The following is an 18,184-nucleotide window of genomic DNA, read 5'->3' as shown; positions in this document are numbered from 1 at the left end:
GTGATCCTCCCGTCTCAGCCTCCTGAGTACTTGAGATTACAGGCACAAGCCACCATGCCTGGCCCTAAAATATTTAAAAATGTATAAAGGGTTCTCGAGTATGAGGGAATATTTCCCTCACTAGTTACTTATTGTCTGCCTGTTGCATGCAGCATGTTGGAATATCATTGTGCAAAATGCCTTGAGTTCATAATACCTCACCAGTTAAGAGAACTGAGACAATCTGGTATGAGGACACAAATGGACAAAGTGGACAATGAGTCAGGGAAGAGGACTGCAGTGTGTTTATTATAGAACTTTAAAGTCAACAAGCAGAAACTAAGATTGAGAAACTCATTTGTTGAACTGAGTGGTTTTACAGAAAACGAGTACAGCTCAAAGAAGGGAAGCTCCTGGGGGACTGGGAGGACTTTGCACCTTGGCTAAGGTGGAGAGTTTCCAATAAGGACACCATTCAGTCTATGTGGGCTTCTGGGGGATTTCGGGAAATGTGCACATGAATGACTTCTTAGTTTTCTTAACACAGAGTTTGTGTGTTTCTGAGCTGTCACCAGGGTGAGATAAAAGCTTAGGGGAAACCAGATTCAGGAGCAGAACACAGGCCCTTTAGAGAGGCAGCTCAGCTGTGTCTCTGTGGGATGACAGCAATCTTCGCAGGGAGTCATAGAGACCAGAGTGGTGAAGCTGTGGGTACAATAAATGTCTTGCTTAACTGTCACATTGATTTTCCTGAAATTGATCAAATGGAACTTTTATGAATTGAAGCCTGTATCTGTTTATTAAGGAGACATTCACAGAACGTACACACTGAGCAAAGTATGGTGCCAGGGCCCTAGGTGAACTTCTTGGAAGTTTGTAAGTTTACATTTTTATATACTGGGGATTTGAAGTAACAAAATTTAAAAAGAGAAGCTTATTTTAGGAAATCGAAGTTATTTTCAATGGCAGCCCCTCACCCCTACTTCCTAGCTACCTAACTTTCCTCCACAATTTTTTTTTTTTTTTTTTTTTTTTTTTTTTTTTGAGACAGAGTCTCTCTCTGTGGCCCAGGCTAGAGTGCAGTGGCATCTCGGCTCACTGCAGCCTCCATCTCCCGAGTTACAGCGATTCTCCTACCTCAGCCTTCTCAGTTTAGCTGCGATTACAGGCACGCGCCACCACGCCTGGCTCATTTTTGTATTTTTAATAGAGACGGCGTTTCTGCATATTGGCCAGGCTGGTCTCGAACTCCTGACCTCAGGTGATCCGCCTGCCTCGGCCTCCCAAAGTGCTGGGAGCCACTGCACTCGGGCCGGTCCATAATATCTTTATCATCTTGTATAGTGTGTATTTTATACCACAGTCGCCCTCACAAGAAAATAAACTCTACCAAGGCTGGGGGTTCGTTTTGTTCACTGCTGTATCTTAAATAGGGAGAGGTGCTAAATCTTTTGTTGAAAAAAATAAATAATTGTGGGGAAAGATTATTAAAAATTACTTATAATCCCATCACCCAAACACAAAGTTAACATTTGTGTTTCTTTCGCCTTTGAGAGAGGAAGAGCAGTTAGTTACTTCGCTTTCGTGATCAGCCTATTCCACAGCTTGATCTTCTTTTTTAAAATGTCTAAAAACGCCTTTTTTGGCTGTATAGTACCCAATCACGCAGGCGGCAGGGAGGGGCTCGCTTTGGCCCTCTTAAGCATGTTACATTCTACCTTTAACCTGCAGCCGAGTGTGTAGCAGCCCCCACACTCGCCAACTGCAACTCCCTCCTCCCCGAAATCCTTTCTTTTTATTCCGGTTTCCAGAGCACGCCTCTAGGCTTCGACGTCACCACGCTGGGCCGTAAGTGCCGAGGGCCGCGGCGTCTGACGTCATGGCGTAGAGCCTAGCAACAGCGCAGGCTCCCAGCCGAGTCCGTTATGGCCGCTGTCGTCCTGAAGAGGATGAGGGGGTCAGAACAAGCGAAACTGCTGCCCGGGTCGGCCATCCAAGCCCTTGCGGGGTTGGCGCGGCCGCTGGTCTTGGCGCTCCTGCTTGTGTCCGCTGCTCTATCCAGTGGTAAAGGGGGCGCGGCGGCCGTGCGGGCTTAGCAAGGCTGGGAGGGCTCGGGGGCAGTCCAGGAGACAGGCTGGGCCAGGGAAAGGGCACTTCCGAGTGTCAGGAGCAGTGTCTGGTTGGGGCAGGGTCTCCGCGGGCCTGAGAAAGGAGAGTATGGTGTCTGAAGGGGTCCAAGGTGGTAGGGTCTCCAAAGGGCCTGAGCAGTGGGGTCCCTGAGAGATGCAGGGACCCTGGGAGCAGGGAGCAGGATGTGTAGATGGGCGGGAAGGGAGGAGTGGTGTTGGCGCCTAGAGATCGTTGAAGAATGGGCTGCCACAAGGAATGGCAGTGGTGGGGTCTCCAAAATTTCTTGGATCGGAAAGTTAGGAGACTCTAGAAGAGAGAGTAGTGACAGGAGCTGAGGAGATGGCCGGGTCTGGGGATGTGGTGTCTGGAAAGGGTCCTGAGATTGGGGGACTCAGGAATCTTGCAGGACCAAGGAAAGGTGGGGATTTTCCAGAATGGGAGAGGTCAGTGGTAAAGACCGAGGCGGGCAGGGGCAGTAATCCAGTGACTGAACTGAGCCAGTGGAATATTTCCGAGAGGGAAAGTGAAAGGGAAAGAGCTGTCTTTGGGTACTGGTGCATATTTGAGGCCTGGGAGGTTCTGGTGTTTGATAAAGACTCAGAGTACTGGGGCGTTGGGCCTCTGAAGGCCTGGGAGGTGGAGAGGAGTTTGGGGACAAGGGAGATCATGATTCCTTTTCCCTGTGTTCTGGGTTAACCAGGATAACCCTGCCTCATTTTATTGAATCTGTAGGATTTGATTGATAAAAGTTTTCATTTCTTGCAAATGTTGCATGGCGAAATCAAGAGATTGAAGGCTTTTATTGAGAAATTAGGAAATCTGTAAACCAGTGTCTGATACTTGGTGGGAAAAATCCACTAATAAGAACTTGTAAGGTTAAACGGTATTTTGTTTAGTAGTTCCATTTTTGTTTCAGGCCAAGACACAATCCTGCGTTTCTCCCTAAAAGCTGAATTTTCAGCTGCAAAACAGTATGACCTGGTATAGTGTTTTCTTTCTTGCCAACAGGACCTGTCCAGCCCTACATTCCTCTGCTACAGTACTGTGGGTACATACCTATGTTTCCTCAGCAACATTTCAGTGTTGCTAACTGGACGCCCTCTCAGAAGTCTTTGCAGTCTCTGAGGAAGGACTGCTGTCCATTTCCCAAGGCCCTTTCATCATTAGTGAAATGTAATGAGGATTTCCCTGGTTGATGCAGATGTTTCTATTCCCAAAGAACTTAAGTAGCTTAATTGTTTTGGCCATTTAATCATCTAAGAAAAATAAAACACAGACGTTTATATTTCCTGGTGGAATGCTTAAGGGGTATATATCTGGCAACTGTAGTTTCAGAAACAGCTTTTTTCCCCTAAGAGGTGGTTGAAAATTGGGCAAGCAGTGAGGCAGAATGGGGAGTGTTAAGTGTCCTTTAGTCTTTGCTTTTATTTGTTAGAGACCTATAAATATTGTTCTAACTATACTGAGTCATTTTAGAGTATCTTTATCTTTTAAATTAAGTCTTTACATATACCGGTTTAAAATGTCATAAATTCAAATGATTCTGTCCTGGAAAGAACCTAAATGAAAACGAACATACATGGTTTTAATAAGCGAGCAGCTCCACTGCACTAGTGTAGCTTGGGATATAAGTATTTTTTGTAAATATACCTTATAATTTCAAAGTAGTCATTCCTATAGTAAGAAAATTAGTCTAGAATGTGTTGAGTTCCAAATTTCAAGTGACTTTACAAAAGTAGATTGTAAACTACATTAGATTTATTTAAGTTTGTTCTATATTAGGTTTTAAAAAATGTCAGTGCTTGGTTATATGCTTGTCAGTCTGTAAGAATTTTTGTTTTATGTTTTTGTTTTGATAAAGTCTGAAAAATTAACATAAGCAGTTCAGATCACTGGGTGATTAACTCTTGGTCATGCCATTTCAAAAATGCCTGCTTCTCTACATTTGCCATTATATTGTCCCCAGATGATCACCTAAACTTAATGTATAATGCATTTCATTTTTAAGGCATTGTTTCTCAAACCATTGTGTGAATGAGTTCTTGGGGGTCCTCTACAGTCTTAAGTTTATTTTTTTATTTTTATTTTTTTTTTGAGACGGAGTCTCGCTCTGTCGCCCAGGCTGGAGTGCAGTGGCCGGATCTCAGCTCACTGCAAGCTCCGCCTCCCGGGTTCACGCCATTCTCCTGACTCAGCCTCCAGAGTAGCTGGGACTACAGGCGCCCGCCACCTCGCCCGGCTAGTTTTTTTTTTGTATTTTTTAGTAGAGACGGGGTTTCACCAGGTTAGCCAGGATGGTCTCGATCTCCTGACCTTGTGATCCGCCCGTCTCGGCCTCCCAAAGTGCTGGGATTACAGGCTTGAGCCACCGCGCCCGGCCAGTCTTAAGTTTAATAAATGCTGATATAGTTTTATTTTAGGGCAGTTTTAAAAAATGGACCAGTGGAAGGGGAGAATGAAATTTAGAAAGGTGTTTTTTTTTGAGTCTGTTGCCAGGCTGGAGTGCAGTGGCACAATCTCGGCTCATTGCAACCTCCACCTCCCGGGTTCAAGTGATTCTCCTGCCTCAGCCTCCTGAGTAGCTGGGACTACAGGTGTATGCCACACCTGGCTAGTTTTGTATTTTTAGTAGAGACGGGGTTTCATCGTGTTAGCCAGGATGGTATCCATCTCCTGACCTCGTGATCTGCTCACTTTGGCCTCCCATAGTGCTGGGATTACAGGCCTGAGCCACCGTGCCTGGCCTTTTTTGTTTGTTTGAGACATGGTTTTGCTCTGTCGCTGAGGCTGGAGTGCAGTGGCACAAACTTGGCCTACTGCAACTTCTGCTTCCTGGGCTCAAGCAGTGCTGCCACTTCAGTCCCCTGAATAGCTGGGACCACAGGTGCTTGCCACCGTGCCCAGCTAATTTTTGTATTTTTGTAGAGATAGGGTTTTGCCATGTTGGCCAGGCTGGTCTTGAACTCCTGAGCTTAAGCGATCCGCCTGCCTCGGCCTCCCAAAGTGCTGGGGTTACAGGTGTGAGCCACCGTGTCCAGCCTAAGCTGTATTTTTAAAACGTCAAACTTCAACTATCAATTAGGAAAGGGAAGATTTAGAAGTCTTATTTATATGCTTGTAGAAGGTCAACAGTTAAATCCATAAAGTCAGAGTTGTACCTTTGTTCTGAATACTCTTTATATCTGACTTAATCAGCTTCTCTGATGTGAAGGAGAGGAGTTCGAGGAAGTTGATAGCCTTTGTGTTACATGTTTCAGATCAATTATTTGGTTTTTCTTGTGCTGTATTTGTGTATTACTTTCAAGATTTTACTGCTTGGCTAATACATATTCTGCTCCTACTTGGTGCTAGGTATTGGAGTTAAACAATGAATAGGGTGATATTGGAGGTATCCTTAGAAGAATGAGTGGCGTTTTGCTGGGAACCATGGGATGGCCTCTTGAGGGAGTGCAGTAGGTGCATAGATACTATGTGGGATGTGGTGTGGGATTTGTGGTGAGATTTATGGTGAGAGTTGAGTCAAGAGCATATTTAATAAATATTGAGTGTCTGCTATCTATTAAGTAGGTAATGGGGATAGAACTGTTAGGGAGATTAGTAAGATAATGAGAGTGAGGTAATGGGGGCCAGATCATGTAGGATCTTGAAGGCTATTATGAAAACTTTCCCTTTTGAGAGAAATGGATGGCCCTGGAGGGTCTTAAGTACAAGAGTAACATTTGGTTTTTACAGAATGACTCTGGCTGCTGTGTTGAGTATAGACAGTAGAGGTTAGGGTGGAAGCAGGCAGATTAATTAGGAGGCTATTGTAATAATCCATGTGAGATAACGGTTACTTGGACCAGGCAGGAGCAGTGGAGGGTGAAAAGCCCTTAAATGCTGCATTTGTTAGAATAACAGATTGGATGTGGGATGTTAAAAAAATGACAACTCTAAGGTTTTTAGTTTTAGTAACTAGAAAGATGTAGTTGCCATTAATCGAGATGGAGACTAGGTAGAACAAGTCTTTTTTTGTTTTTTGAGTGGGTCATAGGAATTTATTTAAACTTTTTATTTTGAGATAATTATAGATTCACTTGCAGTTGTAAGAAATAATATAGAGATCCTGCATATCCCCTACCCAGTTTTCCTAATAGTAACATCTTTCAAAACAATAGTGCAATATCACGACCAGGATATTAACATTGGTACAGTCAAAATACGGGGCATTACCATCACCATAAGGGTATCTCAGATTGCCCTTACAAAGCCACCCCACTTCCCTCCTACCTCACCCCTCCTGAACTCCTGGCAACCACAAATTATCCATTTGTATAAGTTGGTAATTTTGAGAATCTTACATAAATGGAATCATACAGTCTGTAACTTTTGGGATTGACTCTTTTCACTCAGCATAATTCTCTGAAGATCCACCTAGGTTGTTGCATGTGTCAATAGTTTGTTCCTTTTTAAATTTTAATTTAATTTTTAAAATTTTTATTGTTATTATTATTATTTGACACAGAGTCTCGCTCTGTCGCCCAGGCTGGAATGCAGTAGCGCTATCTCGGCTCACTGCAACCTCCGCCTCTTGGGTTCAAGCAGTTCTCCTGTCTCAGCCTCCTGAGTAGCTGGGATTATAGGTGCACACCACCACACCCGGCTAATTTTTGTATTTTTAGTAGAGACGAGGTTTCACCATGTTGGCCAGGCTAGTCTCGAACTCCTGACCTTGTGACCCACCCACCTCACCCTCCCAAAGTGCCCAGATTACAGGTGTGAGCCACTGGTCCTGGTCGTTTGTTCCTTTACATTGCTGAGTAATATTCTATGGTATAGATAGACTACACTTTGTTTATTTATCTGTTGAAGGATGCCTGATTGTTTCTAGTTTTTGGCTATTAAGAATAAAGCTGCTATAAATGTGTTTGTGCCACTGCACTTCGGCCTGGGTGACAAAGTGAGACCCTGTCTCAAAAAAATAATAAAGGCTGGGCATGGTGGCTCAAACCTGTAATCCCAGCACTTTGGGAGGCCGAGGCGGGCGGATCACGAGGTCAGGTGATCGAGACCATCCTGGCTAACACGGTGAAACCCTGTCTCTACTAAAAAAATACAAAAAAACTAGCCGGGCGAGGTGGCAGGCGCCTGTAGTCCAGCTACTCGGGAGGCTGAGGCAGGAGAATGGCGTAAACCTGGGAGGCAGAGCTTGCAGTGAGCCGGGATCCGGCCACCACACTCCAGCCTGGGCGATAGAGCGAGACTCCGTCTCAAAAAAATAAAAAAATAAAAAAATAAAATAAACTTTCTATGGATATCATATAGTTGAGTCTGCCAGTCTCTGTTTTTTAACTGATGTATTTAGGTCATTTATATTTAATGCACTGTGGATATGTTAGGGATGAAGTCTGCCATTTTATTTTTTGTCTTTAACCTGGGATATATGAAATAAAAAGAAAAAACCCAAGGAAGTCACCACCATGTTGTTTCACACATCCTGAGATCTCTAACCGTTCTACCCAGTTCTTTCCAACTTTCAGAGTGTTCTTGTGTTATTTTATACATAATGTCCAGAGCTTTTAGTTGTTATTAGTGGGAGAAATAAGGAAGAGTGTGTTTGTCTTCCTGAAAGCCAGCCAGAATTCATTTTGAACATATTAATGTCAATGTCAAACATCCAAGAGGCGATGTCAAGTAGGTGGTTGGATTTATGAGTCTAGAATTCTGGTAGTTCTTGGAAGTTCTTTTAATTTTTCTCAGAAAAGTTAGGAAGTGATGTCATCAGTTGAAAATGAGGGTAACAGAGAAGACATTTGAAGTTTGTGGATAGAGGAAAATGTGACTGGTGTCCTAAGAGAGTAGAAGGGTAAGTGGACTAGGAAAATATAATTGCCAGCAATTTTAATTACCAACAACTTTAAACGTATACCTGAATCTTTGGTGTTGAATTGAAAATGAAATGAAAACAGTGGCATGGTTGTATATTTTTTCCAGCCATGTTCAGCTGTTGGGTGCAGATGTGAGTATTCAGAGAGCTTGATTTATTAATAAATAGGGATGAGTGTAGTCTCACCAAGTGAATGGGTCAAAGTGGACAAAGGGGAAGGGAATTGATGATGGATGTAAGAGAGTGATTATAAAGCAATTATAATAGCTGACACAGAATTGAATCTGAATAAAGAGATAAGAGAGTGTATTGGGCAAGGTTTGGTGGTGACCGTAAAGGAATGAAGATTAGAGGGTTGGAGGTGTTGATGGATTGAGAATACCAGGAATGAACTGGAAGGATAGGAGGTCATGTCAGCAAGTAGAATTCAAGAAATTGAGATTATGGAAGAGTTGTGATAATAGATAATGACTCTGGGAGTGAGTGGCTGAGGTAAAGAGGAGGGTTAGGTCATGAGAAGAGAGGAGGTCAAAGATTTTGAAATCAAGGCAGGAGTACTTTTCTTAGATAGAGTGAATTCTAGAGCCAGGAGCTAAAGATCATTAAGAATTAGGGGCCATGACCTTGGAGTTGGTGGATGAAAGTAAGTTAGTGGATGATAGCTTAAGATAAGAGAATCAAAGCTGGAGGCATTTAGGGAGGAGAATGGGAGAATAGTCTGAAAAGGGCAATGAGGAGGAGAGCTGTGCCTCCTCGAGACTCAGTGGTACAAGGATGTGGGAGAAAAAACAGCTATTACTTAAACGGGCTGAAGGGAAAATGTGTCCTTAAGGGAGAGTCAGGTTTCAGTAATAACAAGAAAGTGAAGGGTGAAAGAAGGGATTTGCTGATGACTGTGAATTCTGTACTGCGTGGTGGAAATTTCTTTATAATCATTCCTCTCCTAGCAGCGTGTGTCCTTTAAAGGTGCTCACCCATAGCAAAACTGTTCTTTTAAAAGTTTAGTTAGTTGGCTCTCAGTTATTTCAGTTTTAAATTTTATTTTAAAACATGTTTTTTGTACTTTGGCAGGAAAATTAAATGTATCAGAAAATAATAATTCATAAATTCCTGAATTATAACTAAGTTGAAGTGATAAATACAAAAATTATTTTCAGAAATTCCTGTTAGTAGTTTTCTGAGTAATGTAGTCAGTTTTAGGTCCTGTTTATTTCTCTTTTCTTCAGTAAAAAATTTCAAGGAACTCAATTATTGAAAATGTTTTAAGAGTTTTGCTGTAATCCCACCACTTTGGGAGGCCAAGGCGGGAGGATTTCTTGAGCCCTGGAATTCGAGACCAGCCTGGGCAACATGGCGAGATTCTGTCTCAAAAAAAAAAAAGGAAAAAAATTGCATGTAACATTGGACAAATATATGAAAAATAAAAAAAGCTGGGCAGGGTGGCATGTACCTGTGGTCCCAGCTACATGGGGGGCTTGAACCCAGGAGGTCGAGGCTACAGTGAGCTATGTTTGTGCTGCTGCATTTCAGTCTGGGCAACAAAGTGAGACCCTGTCAAAAAAAAAAAAAAAAAAAAAAAAAGGGGGAGGGGAAGAGTCTTACTAATTTATTGGTTTTTGTTTGTTTGTTTGTTTGTTTTGTTTTGTTTTTTTGAGACGGAGTTTTGCTCTGTCACCCAGGCTGGAGTGCAGTGGCGCTGTCTGGGCTCACTGCAAGCTCCGCCTTCCAGGGTCACGCCATTCTCCTGCCTCAACCTCTGGAGTAGCTGGGACTACAGGCGCACGCCACCACGCCCGGCTAATTTTTTGTATTTTTAAGTAGAGACAGGGTTTCACCATGTTAGCCAGGAATGGTCTTGATCTCCTGACCTCGTGATCCTCCCACCTTGAACTCCTAAAGTGCTAGGATTACAGGCGTGAGCCACCGTGCCTGGCCGGTTTTTTTTTTTTTTTTTTTTTGCTGTTGTTGTTTACTAACTTACTACATTATTTTTCTGAGATCCTCTGTTCATTACAATTGACACCAGCTATTTCTTTTTTTTCTACACAAAATAGATGTCAACTGTGATACACAAACCAGAGTGTATTCACATGAAGAAAGGGTTGTCTGTTGGATTGTTAATTTGTGTGAATGCACATGTTTGTGAAAGCACTAGAATGACTTGGTTTAATCTTACCCCTATAAAATATTTTAGTTTAATGTGATAGACTTTAAAATATTGTCTGAGGCCGAGCACTGTGGCTCACACTTGTAATCCCAGCACTTTGGGAGGCCGAGGTGGGCGGATCACGAGGTCAGGAGATCGAGACCAGCCTGGCCAACACTGTAAAACCCCGTCTCCACAAAAAATACAAAAAATTAGCCGGGCATGGTGTCGGGCGTGTGTGGTCCTAGCTACTCGGGAGGCTGAGACAGGAGAATGGCGTGAACCCGGGAGGCGGAGCTTGCAGTGAGCCGAGTTTGGGCCGCTGCACTCCAGCCTGGGCGACAGAGCAAGACTCTGTCTCAAAACAAACAAACAAACAAACAAATATATATATAGTCTGAATATGTTTAGATCTCACATGACAGAGATTTTTTTTTTCTTTGTTTTTTCTTTTTTTTTTTTTTCAGTGTGGTAGAGATTCTTGAAGTTCTTCAACAGATACTGCCTTAGATTATAAATTAGAGACAGGGATTCCTCTGTTGAATCTTCCTCTGTTGACTCTTCTTGATAGAATAATAAGAATTCTTCTTACGTAAAGAATTTTACTTTTAGTAAACTGTGCTGAGTAGGTAGCAGCACAGGGAAATAAGAATGTGTGTGTATTTGGTGACATTTCCCATACCTACATGCCTTCCCCCATCTTTAAAATAGTCTAGTTGTCCCTTAGCTCTCAGGGATTATAGGCGTGAGCCACTGTGCCTGGCTAAAAACATAATGGATTCATGGTTTACAATTTTTGGTTCAGAAATAATATTGTGATGAGCATTTCTGTGCTGTTACCAGTTTGCTGGATTACATGAGGCACAAGAGACATCTATAGGACAAGATACATCACATTGAGTGAGAGGGTACATGTTGGCACTGAACAGTCCCAGAGCTGAATAGTTAAGCCTTTTAAAATACTTAAAGGGGAAGCATCCAGTTTCGGATGCTTCTCCTTTAGAAGTTTTTTCTTCTTTGTAAGGATCCTTCTTTTTTTTTTTTTTTTAAATTTAGGAGAGGGAGTCCTCTAGTTCAAGTATCACTTAGAATTACTGTCTACAGCTTGCTTTTAGCTTCCTCTGAATTTGTTATATTGTGTTGAAAGTATTTAGGTCCAAACTCCATATCTTTTCTTGGACCTACTTGAGTGAGAATCAGCCACTTACTGTTCTGTTCTAGGGATCAGGTAGAGTCTGGGCAAGATATGAAGTCCACACCCTTTATGAAATGAGAACAGAGGGGATGGGTGATGTATGTGGACTTTACCACTGTGACCTAAAGTCAGACCTTTTTCTTTTCTTTTGGTGGCAGGCTGTATAATGCAGTAGGTCTTTTATGCTGCTTAAGTTGTTAGTATCTAGCAAAGCAGTTATCTGAAGAATAACTGACTAAGAAGAAATGTAACTGATTGCTGGCTATTGAGACTTAATAACTAGTTTTCAAGAAAGTTATAGGAATTTAGCAGAGAGAAATGCTTAGTGTAAAATTTGGGTAAATATGCTTTTAGCTTGGTGGAGATAAAGTTGGAGATTTCAGTTTAATATTCTTTGTTTCAGTTGTATCACGGACTGATTCACCGAGCCCAACTGTACTCAACTCAGATATTTCTACCCCAAATGTGAATGCTTTAACACATGAAAACCAAACCAAACCTTCTATTTCCCAAATCAGTACCACCCTCCCTCCCACAACGAGTACCAAGAAAAGTGGAGGAGCATCTGTGGCCCCTCATCCCTCGCCTACTCCCCTGTCTCAAGAGGAAGCTGATAACAATGAAGATCCTAGTATAGAGGAGGAGGATCTTCTCATGCTGAACAGTTCTCCATCCACAGCCAAAGACACTCTAGACAATGGCGATTACGGAGAACCAGACTATGACTGGACCACGGGCCCCAGGGACGACGACGAGTCTGATGACACCTTGGAAGAAAACAGGGGTTACATGGAAATTGAACAGTCAGTGAAATCTTTTAAGATGCCATCCTCAAATATAGAAGAGGAAGACAGCCATTTCTTTTTTCATCTTATTATTTTTGCTTTTTGCATTGCTGTTGTTTACATTACATATCACAACAAAAGGAAGGTAAGTTTGGGATTTTTTTAGCCCTTTATTTCAGTCATAATGCTTTTGATGATTCATGGTTCTTTCTTTTTTTTTTTGCAAGAAAAAGTGTAGTGGGTTTCCCTCTGTCACCCAAGCTGGAGTACAGTGGCACAATCACAGCTCACTGGAGCCTCCACCTGCTAGGCTTAAGTAATTCTCTTGCCTCAGCCTCTCGAGTAGGTGGGACTACAGATGCACACTACCACACCCGACTAATTTTTAAAAATTATTAAATTAAATTTTTAAAAATTATTATTATTTGTAGAGACGAGGTCTCGCTATGTTGCCCAGGCTGGTCTTGAACTCCCAGGCTCAAGCAATCCTCCTGCCTTGGCCTCCCAAAGTGTTGGGATTATAGACATGAGCCACCATGCCCAGCCCTCTTTCCTTTTTTTCAGTGAAGTTTAAATTCATAGTAAAATATTGAGATGTCTAATCAGCATGTAAATCTGTTGTGTATTTTAACACACTGCAGACAGAATGCTTGAATGTATGTACTTCTAAAAAAGAAATAGTCCTATTTCTTAATGAGCAATACCAAAGCCCAGTGATTTTTTTTTTTAAGGGTTTATGTCTTAATTTGGCATCATTACTTCAGTAGGAATACTTGTGGAGAAAGTGTTAATACTTGTCTTTTAATTTATTAATATTGAACTTAATGATCTTTTAATTTTTTTTTCTGGTTATAAAGTGTTACATGTTTATTTTAGGGAATTGAGAAAACACGAGTTTAGAAAAGAAAATTTAAACTACTTCTCAGCATTATTAACATTTTGGTGTATTTCTGGTCTATAAATGTTCACATAATTTATACATATAGGTGTATGTTATAATTTTTAATGAATATTATCTCACAGTTTTTTTTTTTTTTTTTTTTTTGGAGACAGAGTCTCACTTTGTCTCCCAGGCTGGAGTGCAGTGGTGCGATCTTGGCTCACTGCAACCTCCACCTCCCAGGTTCACCCAGGTTCAAGCAATTTTCGTGCCTCAGCCTCTTGAGTAACTGGGACTACAGGCGCGGGCCACTACGCCTGGCTAATTTTTGTATTTTCAGTAGAGACGGGATTTTGCCGTGTTGGCCAGGCTGGTCTCGAACTCCTGGCCTCAAGTGATCCACCCACTCCAGTCTCCCAAAGTGCTGGGATTACAGGCGTGAGCCACCGCACCCCGCCTATCTCATCGAGTTTTATGTCTTGAATTTTACCTGACCAATCATGAGCATTTTCCATATCCTTAATATTCTTTAAAAACATTATTATTATTTTTTTTGAGACAGGATCTTGCTATGTTGTTCACGCTGGTGAACTCCTGGCCTCAAATAATCCTCCCACTTCAGCCTCCCAAGTAGTTGGGATTATAGGCGTGAGCCACTGTGCCTGGCTAAAAACATAATGGATTCATGGTTTACAATTTTTGGTTCAGAAATAATATTGTGATGAACATTTCTGTGCTATTACCAGTTTGCTGGATTACATGAGGCATAGAGATATCTTTAGGACAGGATACATGCACATTGAGTGTGAGGGTACATGTTGGCACTGTACAGTCCCAGAGCTGAATAGTTAAGCCTTTTAAAATACTTAAAGGGAGATTAAACACACAATTCCTTTTTTAATACTTACTGGTCAGGAAGTTTCAGTTCTTGACTTTATTGTAACTTGCTTTGTAACCCTGAAAGCCACCTTCCCCTTCGGGGCCCCGATTTCCTTTCCTGACAAATAGTGAAACTGGACCTGATAATTTCAAAATGCCTTCCAGCTTTGAGAATCGGTGAATCTAATAATAGTTCACAATAAAGCAAACCAACCAACTGTTCTGGTTATTTGTATTTAGTGATATATTGCTAGCTTTGTAAGTGTTTATGGGTAGACAGAACCTTGAGTGCTGCTGATATTATATCCCACTGTTTAGTGTTTGGCCATCTCTATTATGAACATCTAAGGGACTTGTTAAACAAGTAGATTCCTGGGCTTTTCCTGTGTATATTGAAATTCGAGAAGCACTGTTTAGCCTTGTTTACAAGATGGAAAGCAAAATAGCTTTTTTTTTTTTTTTTTTTTTTGAGACAGGGTCTTGCTTTGTCACGCAGGCTGGAGTGCTGTGGTGCTGTCACGGCTTACTGTGATCTCTGCCTCCTGGGCTTAAGAGATCCTCCCACCTTAGCCTCCTGAGTAGCTGGGACTACAGACAAGCGCCTCCATGCCTGGATAGTTTTATATTTTTTGTAGAGATGGGGTTTCACCATATTACCCAGGCCGGTCTTGAACTCCTGGGCTCAAGTGATTTGCCTGCCTCGGCCTAAAATAGGTTTTTTTGTTGTTGATATTTTGTGTTTTATATTTAGAAACCTAGAAGAGAGATATTTCACTTGTAAAAATGTTTACCATATTCTCTGTTTTCTCTTTTGCCTATTTAATTACTTTTGTTTTCCAGATTTTTCTTCTGGTTCAAAGCAGGAAATGGCGTGATGGCCTTTGTTCCAAAACAGTGGAATACCATCGCCTAGATCAGAATGTTAATGAGGCAATGCCTTCTTTGAAGATTACCAATGATTATATTTTCTAAAGCACTGTGATTTGAATTTGCTTATTATGTAATTTTATTTGCTTGACTTTTTATATGACATTGTGCAGATGTTTGCCATAGGCAATTGGTACTTAAATGAGAGGTGGGTCTCTCTTTTGCCTTGGTGCTTTGGAAATTAAATGTCACAAACGAGTATATAATTTTTTTATCTGTACGTTTAGAGCTGAGTTTAATCAGGTGTCCAAAATGTGAGTTAAGCATTATCTTATATTTACACTGTTAGTTTTTATTGTTTTAGATTTATTATGCTTCTTTTGGAAGGATTAGTGATGCTACTTTCAAAAGATCCCAAACTTGTAACTAAGTTCTAACATATCTGTTACTGCTGACTCACATTCATTCTCTGCCATTCAAATACTATTTTTTATCCACACATTTTTTTGTGTTCCCAAACTGTAATGTACAAGGACATGTGTGATAATGCTTTGGATTTGAGTAGTATTTTTTTTTCTTCCAAGAAAACTGCTTTGGATATTTTTAGATAATTTAAACATAATTTAAGATAACGATATTGCTCAATCTGACCACAATTTTAGGTAAAACATTAAATGTGTCAAGAAATCTTGGCAACAGAGACTCTGCAGCTTGCAGTGGACATAGATAAAATGTTACAGAGATACTATTTTTTTGGTTGGAATTACTATATTAAATTTAGAAGTAGAAACTGGTAAAATGTTAAATACATGTACAATTACTTTTAGTTAGCAATTGATTATAGCATGGGTTCCTCCAAGGTTTCAAGCAATGGGCAGAGTTTAAAGTTATATCAGATTTGTTTACTTCGTTTATTATTTTACAGTAAATTTGAATAAATCTTATGGGCCATTATCACTTAAATAATACTGTATCTAGGTCTTTCAAATTAAAATTATACCTGAATGAAATTGTTTGTATACATAAAGGATATTTGTGTACAATGACCTTTTTTTCCCCACACTTGTTTTCTTTGTTTTTTATGGCAACTGGAAATTATTTACTATATTTCATTTATGTTTGTCTTTCTATCATAAAGAATTGATCAGTATGTAAATATGTGATTTGAACCATGGTTAACTTACAAGTGTTACTACAGCTTTTTAGAAAACATAGCCCTAAGATATGTTAAGCAGGGCCCGGGGGAGCCAGTGGGCTTGCGCTTTCTGTAGAGCTGGAAGAAGGCCTTCCATCCCGCCTCTCGGGCGGAGAGTGTACTTTCCTAATAAGGAAGGGAAGCACAATGGAAACACCCCTGAACCATTTTATTGCAGTAATTTTTTTCATATCTGAAACTATTATTTAATATTTTGAATAAGATTTTAAAAAATAAATGGCAAAGATATAAATCTATGATTTCATGAGTGTGTTTCATTTCCGTGATGACATTTAGGTGGTGACAGGGGAGTAGTGTATGTCTGGGAGCAATCTAACCTGACTCACTTGCGGGTATCCCTCTCAATTCTGCCTCTGTGAATTCCACTTACGTTTCTAAATTCTTCTTTAGGTCCAACTTACTGCTAGGTACTGAAGTTTATTGGAAACTGTAGCAAAGTAGGATGGCAAAGAAAAGCAAAGTGGCTAAATCAGTGTGCTCTTTCTAGCATCCTGGGGTCCCTATCTGGGATGGAAGGCTCCCCAAGTGTGGAGGCTCATCCCCCTTAATGGATCAGGGATTCTTGGGTACTTACTTCCTGGTGGTCCGGACACCTAGGTCACAGTGCTGCAATTAAGTAGCCTCAGACTTTTGGGGCATCAGATCATACATTGATTAAAAATGCCGCTGGAGTCTCACGGAGGCACTTGAGCACTGGGCACTAGTGCTAGGGACTAGGCACCCAGGGGCCATGGTTGAGCCTCACAACACTCATGCCGCCTCCTCCTGTGTGGTGTTATCTGCTCCCTTCTCCCAGACTCACTTTCTGGACAGATCAGAAGCTCTGCACCTGATTTTGGTACTAATGGTATAATGGATTACGTTTTAGCTCCCGTTTCTGTGTCTTAGCTGAAAAGGAATGTGTTGGAACTTGTGGGGCAGACAGAAACAGACATTTAGAATTTGGGCAGTCAGGCAGGCATGTTGTATTAGTCTGTTCTCACATTGCTATAGAAATACCTGGGACTGGATAATTTATAAAGAAAAGTTTAATTGGCTCACAGTTTTGCAGGCTGTGGAGGGAGCATGATGCTGGCATCTGCTCAGGTTCTGGGGAGGCTTCAGGAAGCTTACCATCATTGTGAAAGACAAAAAGGGAGCAGTTGTCTCATACGACAGGAGCAGGAGCAAGAGCAAGAGAGAGTAAGGGGGAATGTACTACACAGTTGGTTTTTTTTTTTTTTTTTTTTTTGAGACGGAGTGTCGCTCTCTCACCAAGGCTGTAATGCAGTGATGCAGTCTTGGCTCATTGCAACCTCCACCTCCTGAGTTCAAGTGATTCTCCTGACTCAACCTCCCAAGTAGCTGGGACTACAGGCACCTGCCACCACTCCCAGCTAATTTTTTTATTTTTTATTTTTTATTTTTTTAGTAGAGATGGGGTTTTACCATGTTGGCCAGGCTGGTCTTGAACTCCTGACCTCAAGTGATCCACCCGCCTTGGCCTCCCAAAGTGTTGGGATTACAGGCGTGAGCCACTGTGCCTGGCCTTACTATACACTTTTAAATCACCAGCTCTCATGAGAACTCACTATCCTGAGAATAGCACCAAGGGAGATGGTGTTAAGCCATGAGAAAACCACCCCCATGATCCAGTTATCTCCCACCAGGCCACACCTCCAACACTGGGGACTACAATTCGACATGAGGTTTGGGCAGGACATGGGTCTAAACCATGCCACATGCCTTGACTGGGCTTCCTTGATTTTAAATGTGATCTCCTGAGGGTGAGTGCAAGCTCTTGTGGAATGTGTGTAGTTTGCCCCACTGAGTGAGTTGCTTGAGAACAGGAACTGGCTCTTACTCCTCTCTAGCCCCAAGCTCATTACTCTGCCTGCCACCTGCTAGGCCCCTTTAAATTGTTATTCAATGAAGTATTTGAGAAATTAGTTGAGGAGAAAACCAAGACAACTCAGCTCTGCACAAGATCACATAGTCTACATAGAGTCCAATACTACTAATGTCCTGGGTACACAGCAGCATGTGCGGGGTCAGAGCCGAGTGTAGTGTGTCAGTCCTTATCTGCACATCCACAATTCTACAGGAAGCTAAAGCCTGCACTAGTTGTATGAGATACCACGCTTTCCTCCAAATCCCAGGTTCTGATCAGAGCAGGTGCTGCCTGTCGAAGGTGAAGGAGGTCACGGCCGGCACTGCTGCCGATGTTCCAGTTCTCCCTCATCCTGCGTGTGGGGTGGGGTG

General features: G+C 41.7%; 1 protein-coding gene across 1 annotated transcript; it reads left to right on the top strand.

Moving 5' to 3' along the window:
• The first annotated feature begins 1,180 nt into the window (after positions 1-1,180).
• C5H5orf15 (chromosome 5 C5orf15 homolog) lies at positions 1,181-16,182 on the top strand. The gene is made up of 3 exons (XM_003900100.3): positions 1,181-2,043; positions 11,720-12,246; positions 14,701-16,182. Exons 1-3 carry the CDS (start codon positions 1,905-1,907, stop codon positions 14,830-14,832), a joined length of 798 nt encoding a protein of 265 aa, XP_003900149.1. The 5' UTR covers positions 1,181-1,904; the 3' UTR covers positions 14,833-16,182.
• The last annotated feature ends 2,002 nt before the right edge of the window (positions 16,183-18,184 follow it).

The sequence above is a fragment of the Papio anubis genome, chromosome 5 (assembly GCF_008728515.1).
Source record: "Papio anubis isolate 15944 chromosome 5, Panubis1.0, whole genome shotgun sequence".
Classification (NCBI taxonomy): Eukaryota; Metazoa; Chordata; class Mammalia; order Primates; family Cercopithecidae; genus Papio; species Papio anubis.
The sequence above is the reverse complement of the archived record's forward strand: the minus strand, read 5'-3'. Positions and strand labels throughout refer to the sequence as shown.

What these genes read in the sequence shown, in the direction of transcription:
- C5H5orf15 (XM_003900100.3), top strand. Translation starts at nt 1,905, where the DNA reads ATGGCCGCTGTCGTCCTGAAGAGGATGAGGGGGTCAGAACAAGCGAAA. An exon ending in GTCCGCTGCTCTATCCAGTG is followed by an intron (nt 2,044 to 11,719) that starts GTAAAGGGGGCG and finishes TCTTTGTTTCAG; the next exon opens with TTGTATCACGGACTGATTCA. An exon ending in CATATCACAACAAAAGGAAG is followed by an intron (nt 12,247 to 14,700) that starts GTAAGTTTGGGA and finishes TTTGTTTTCCAG; the next exon opens with ATTTTTCTTCTGGTTCAAAG.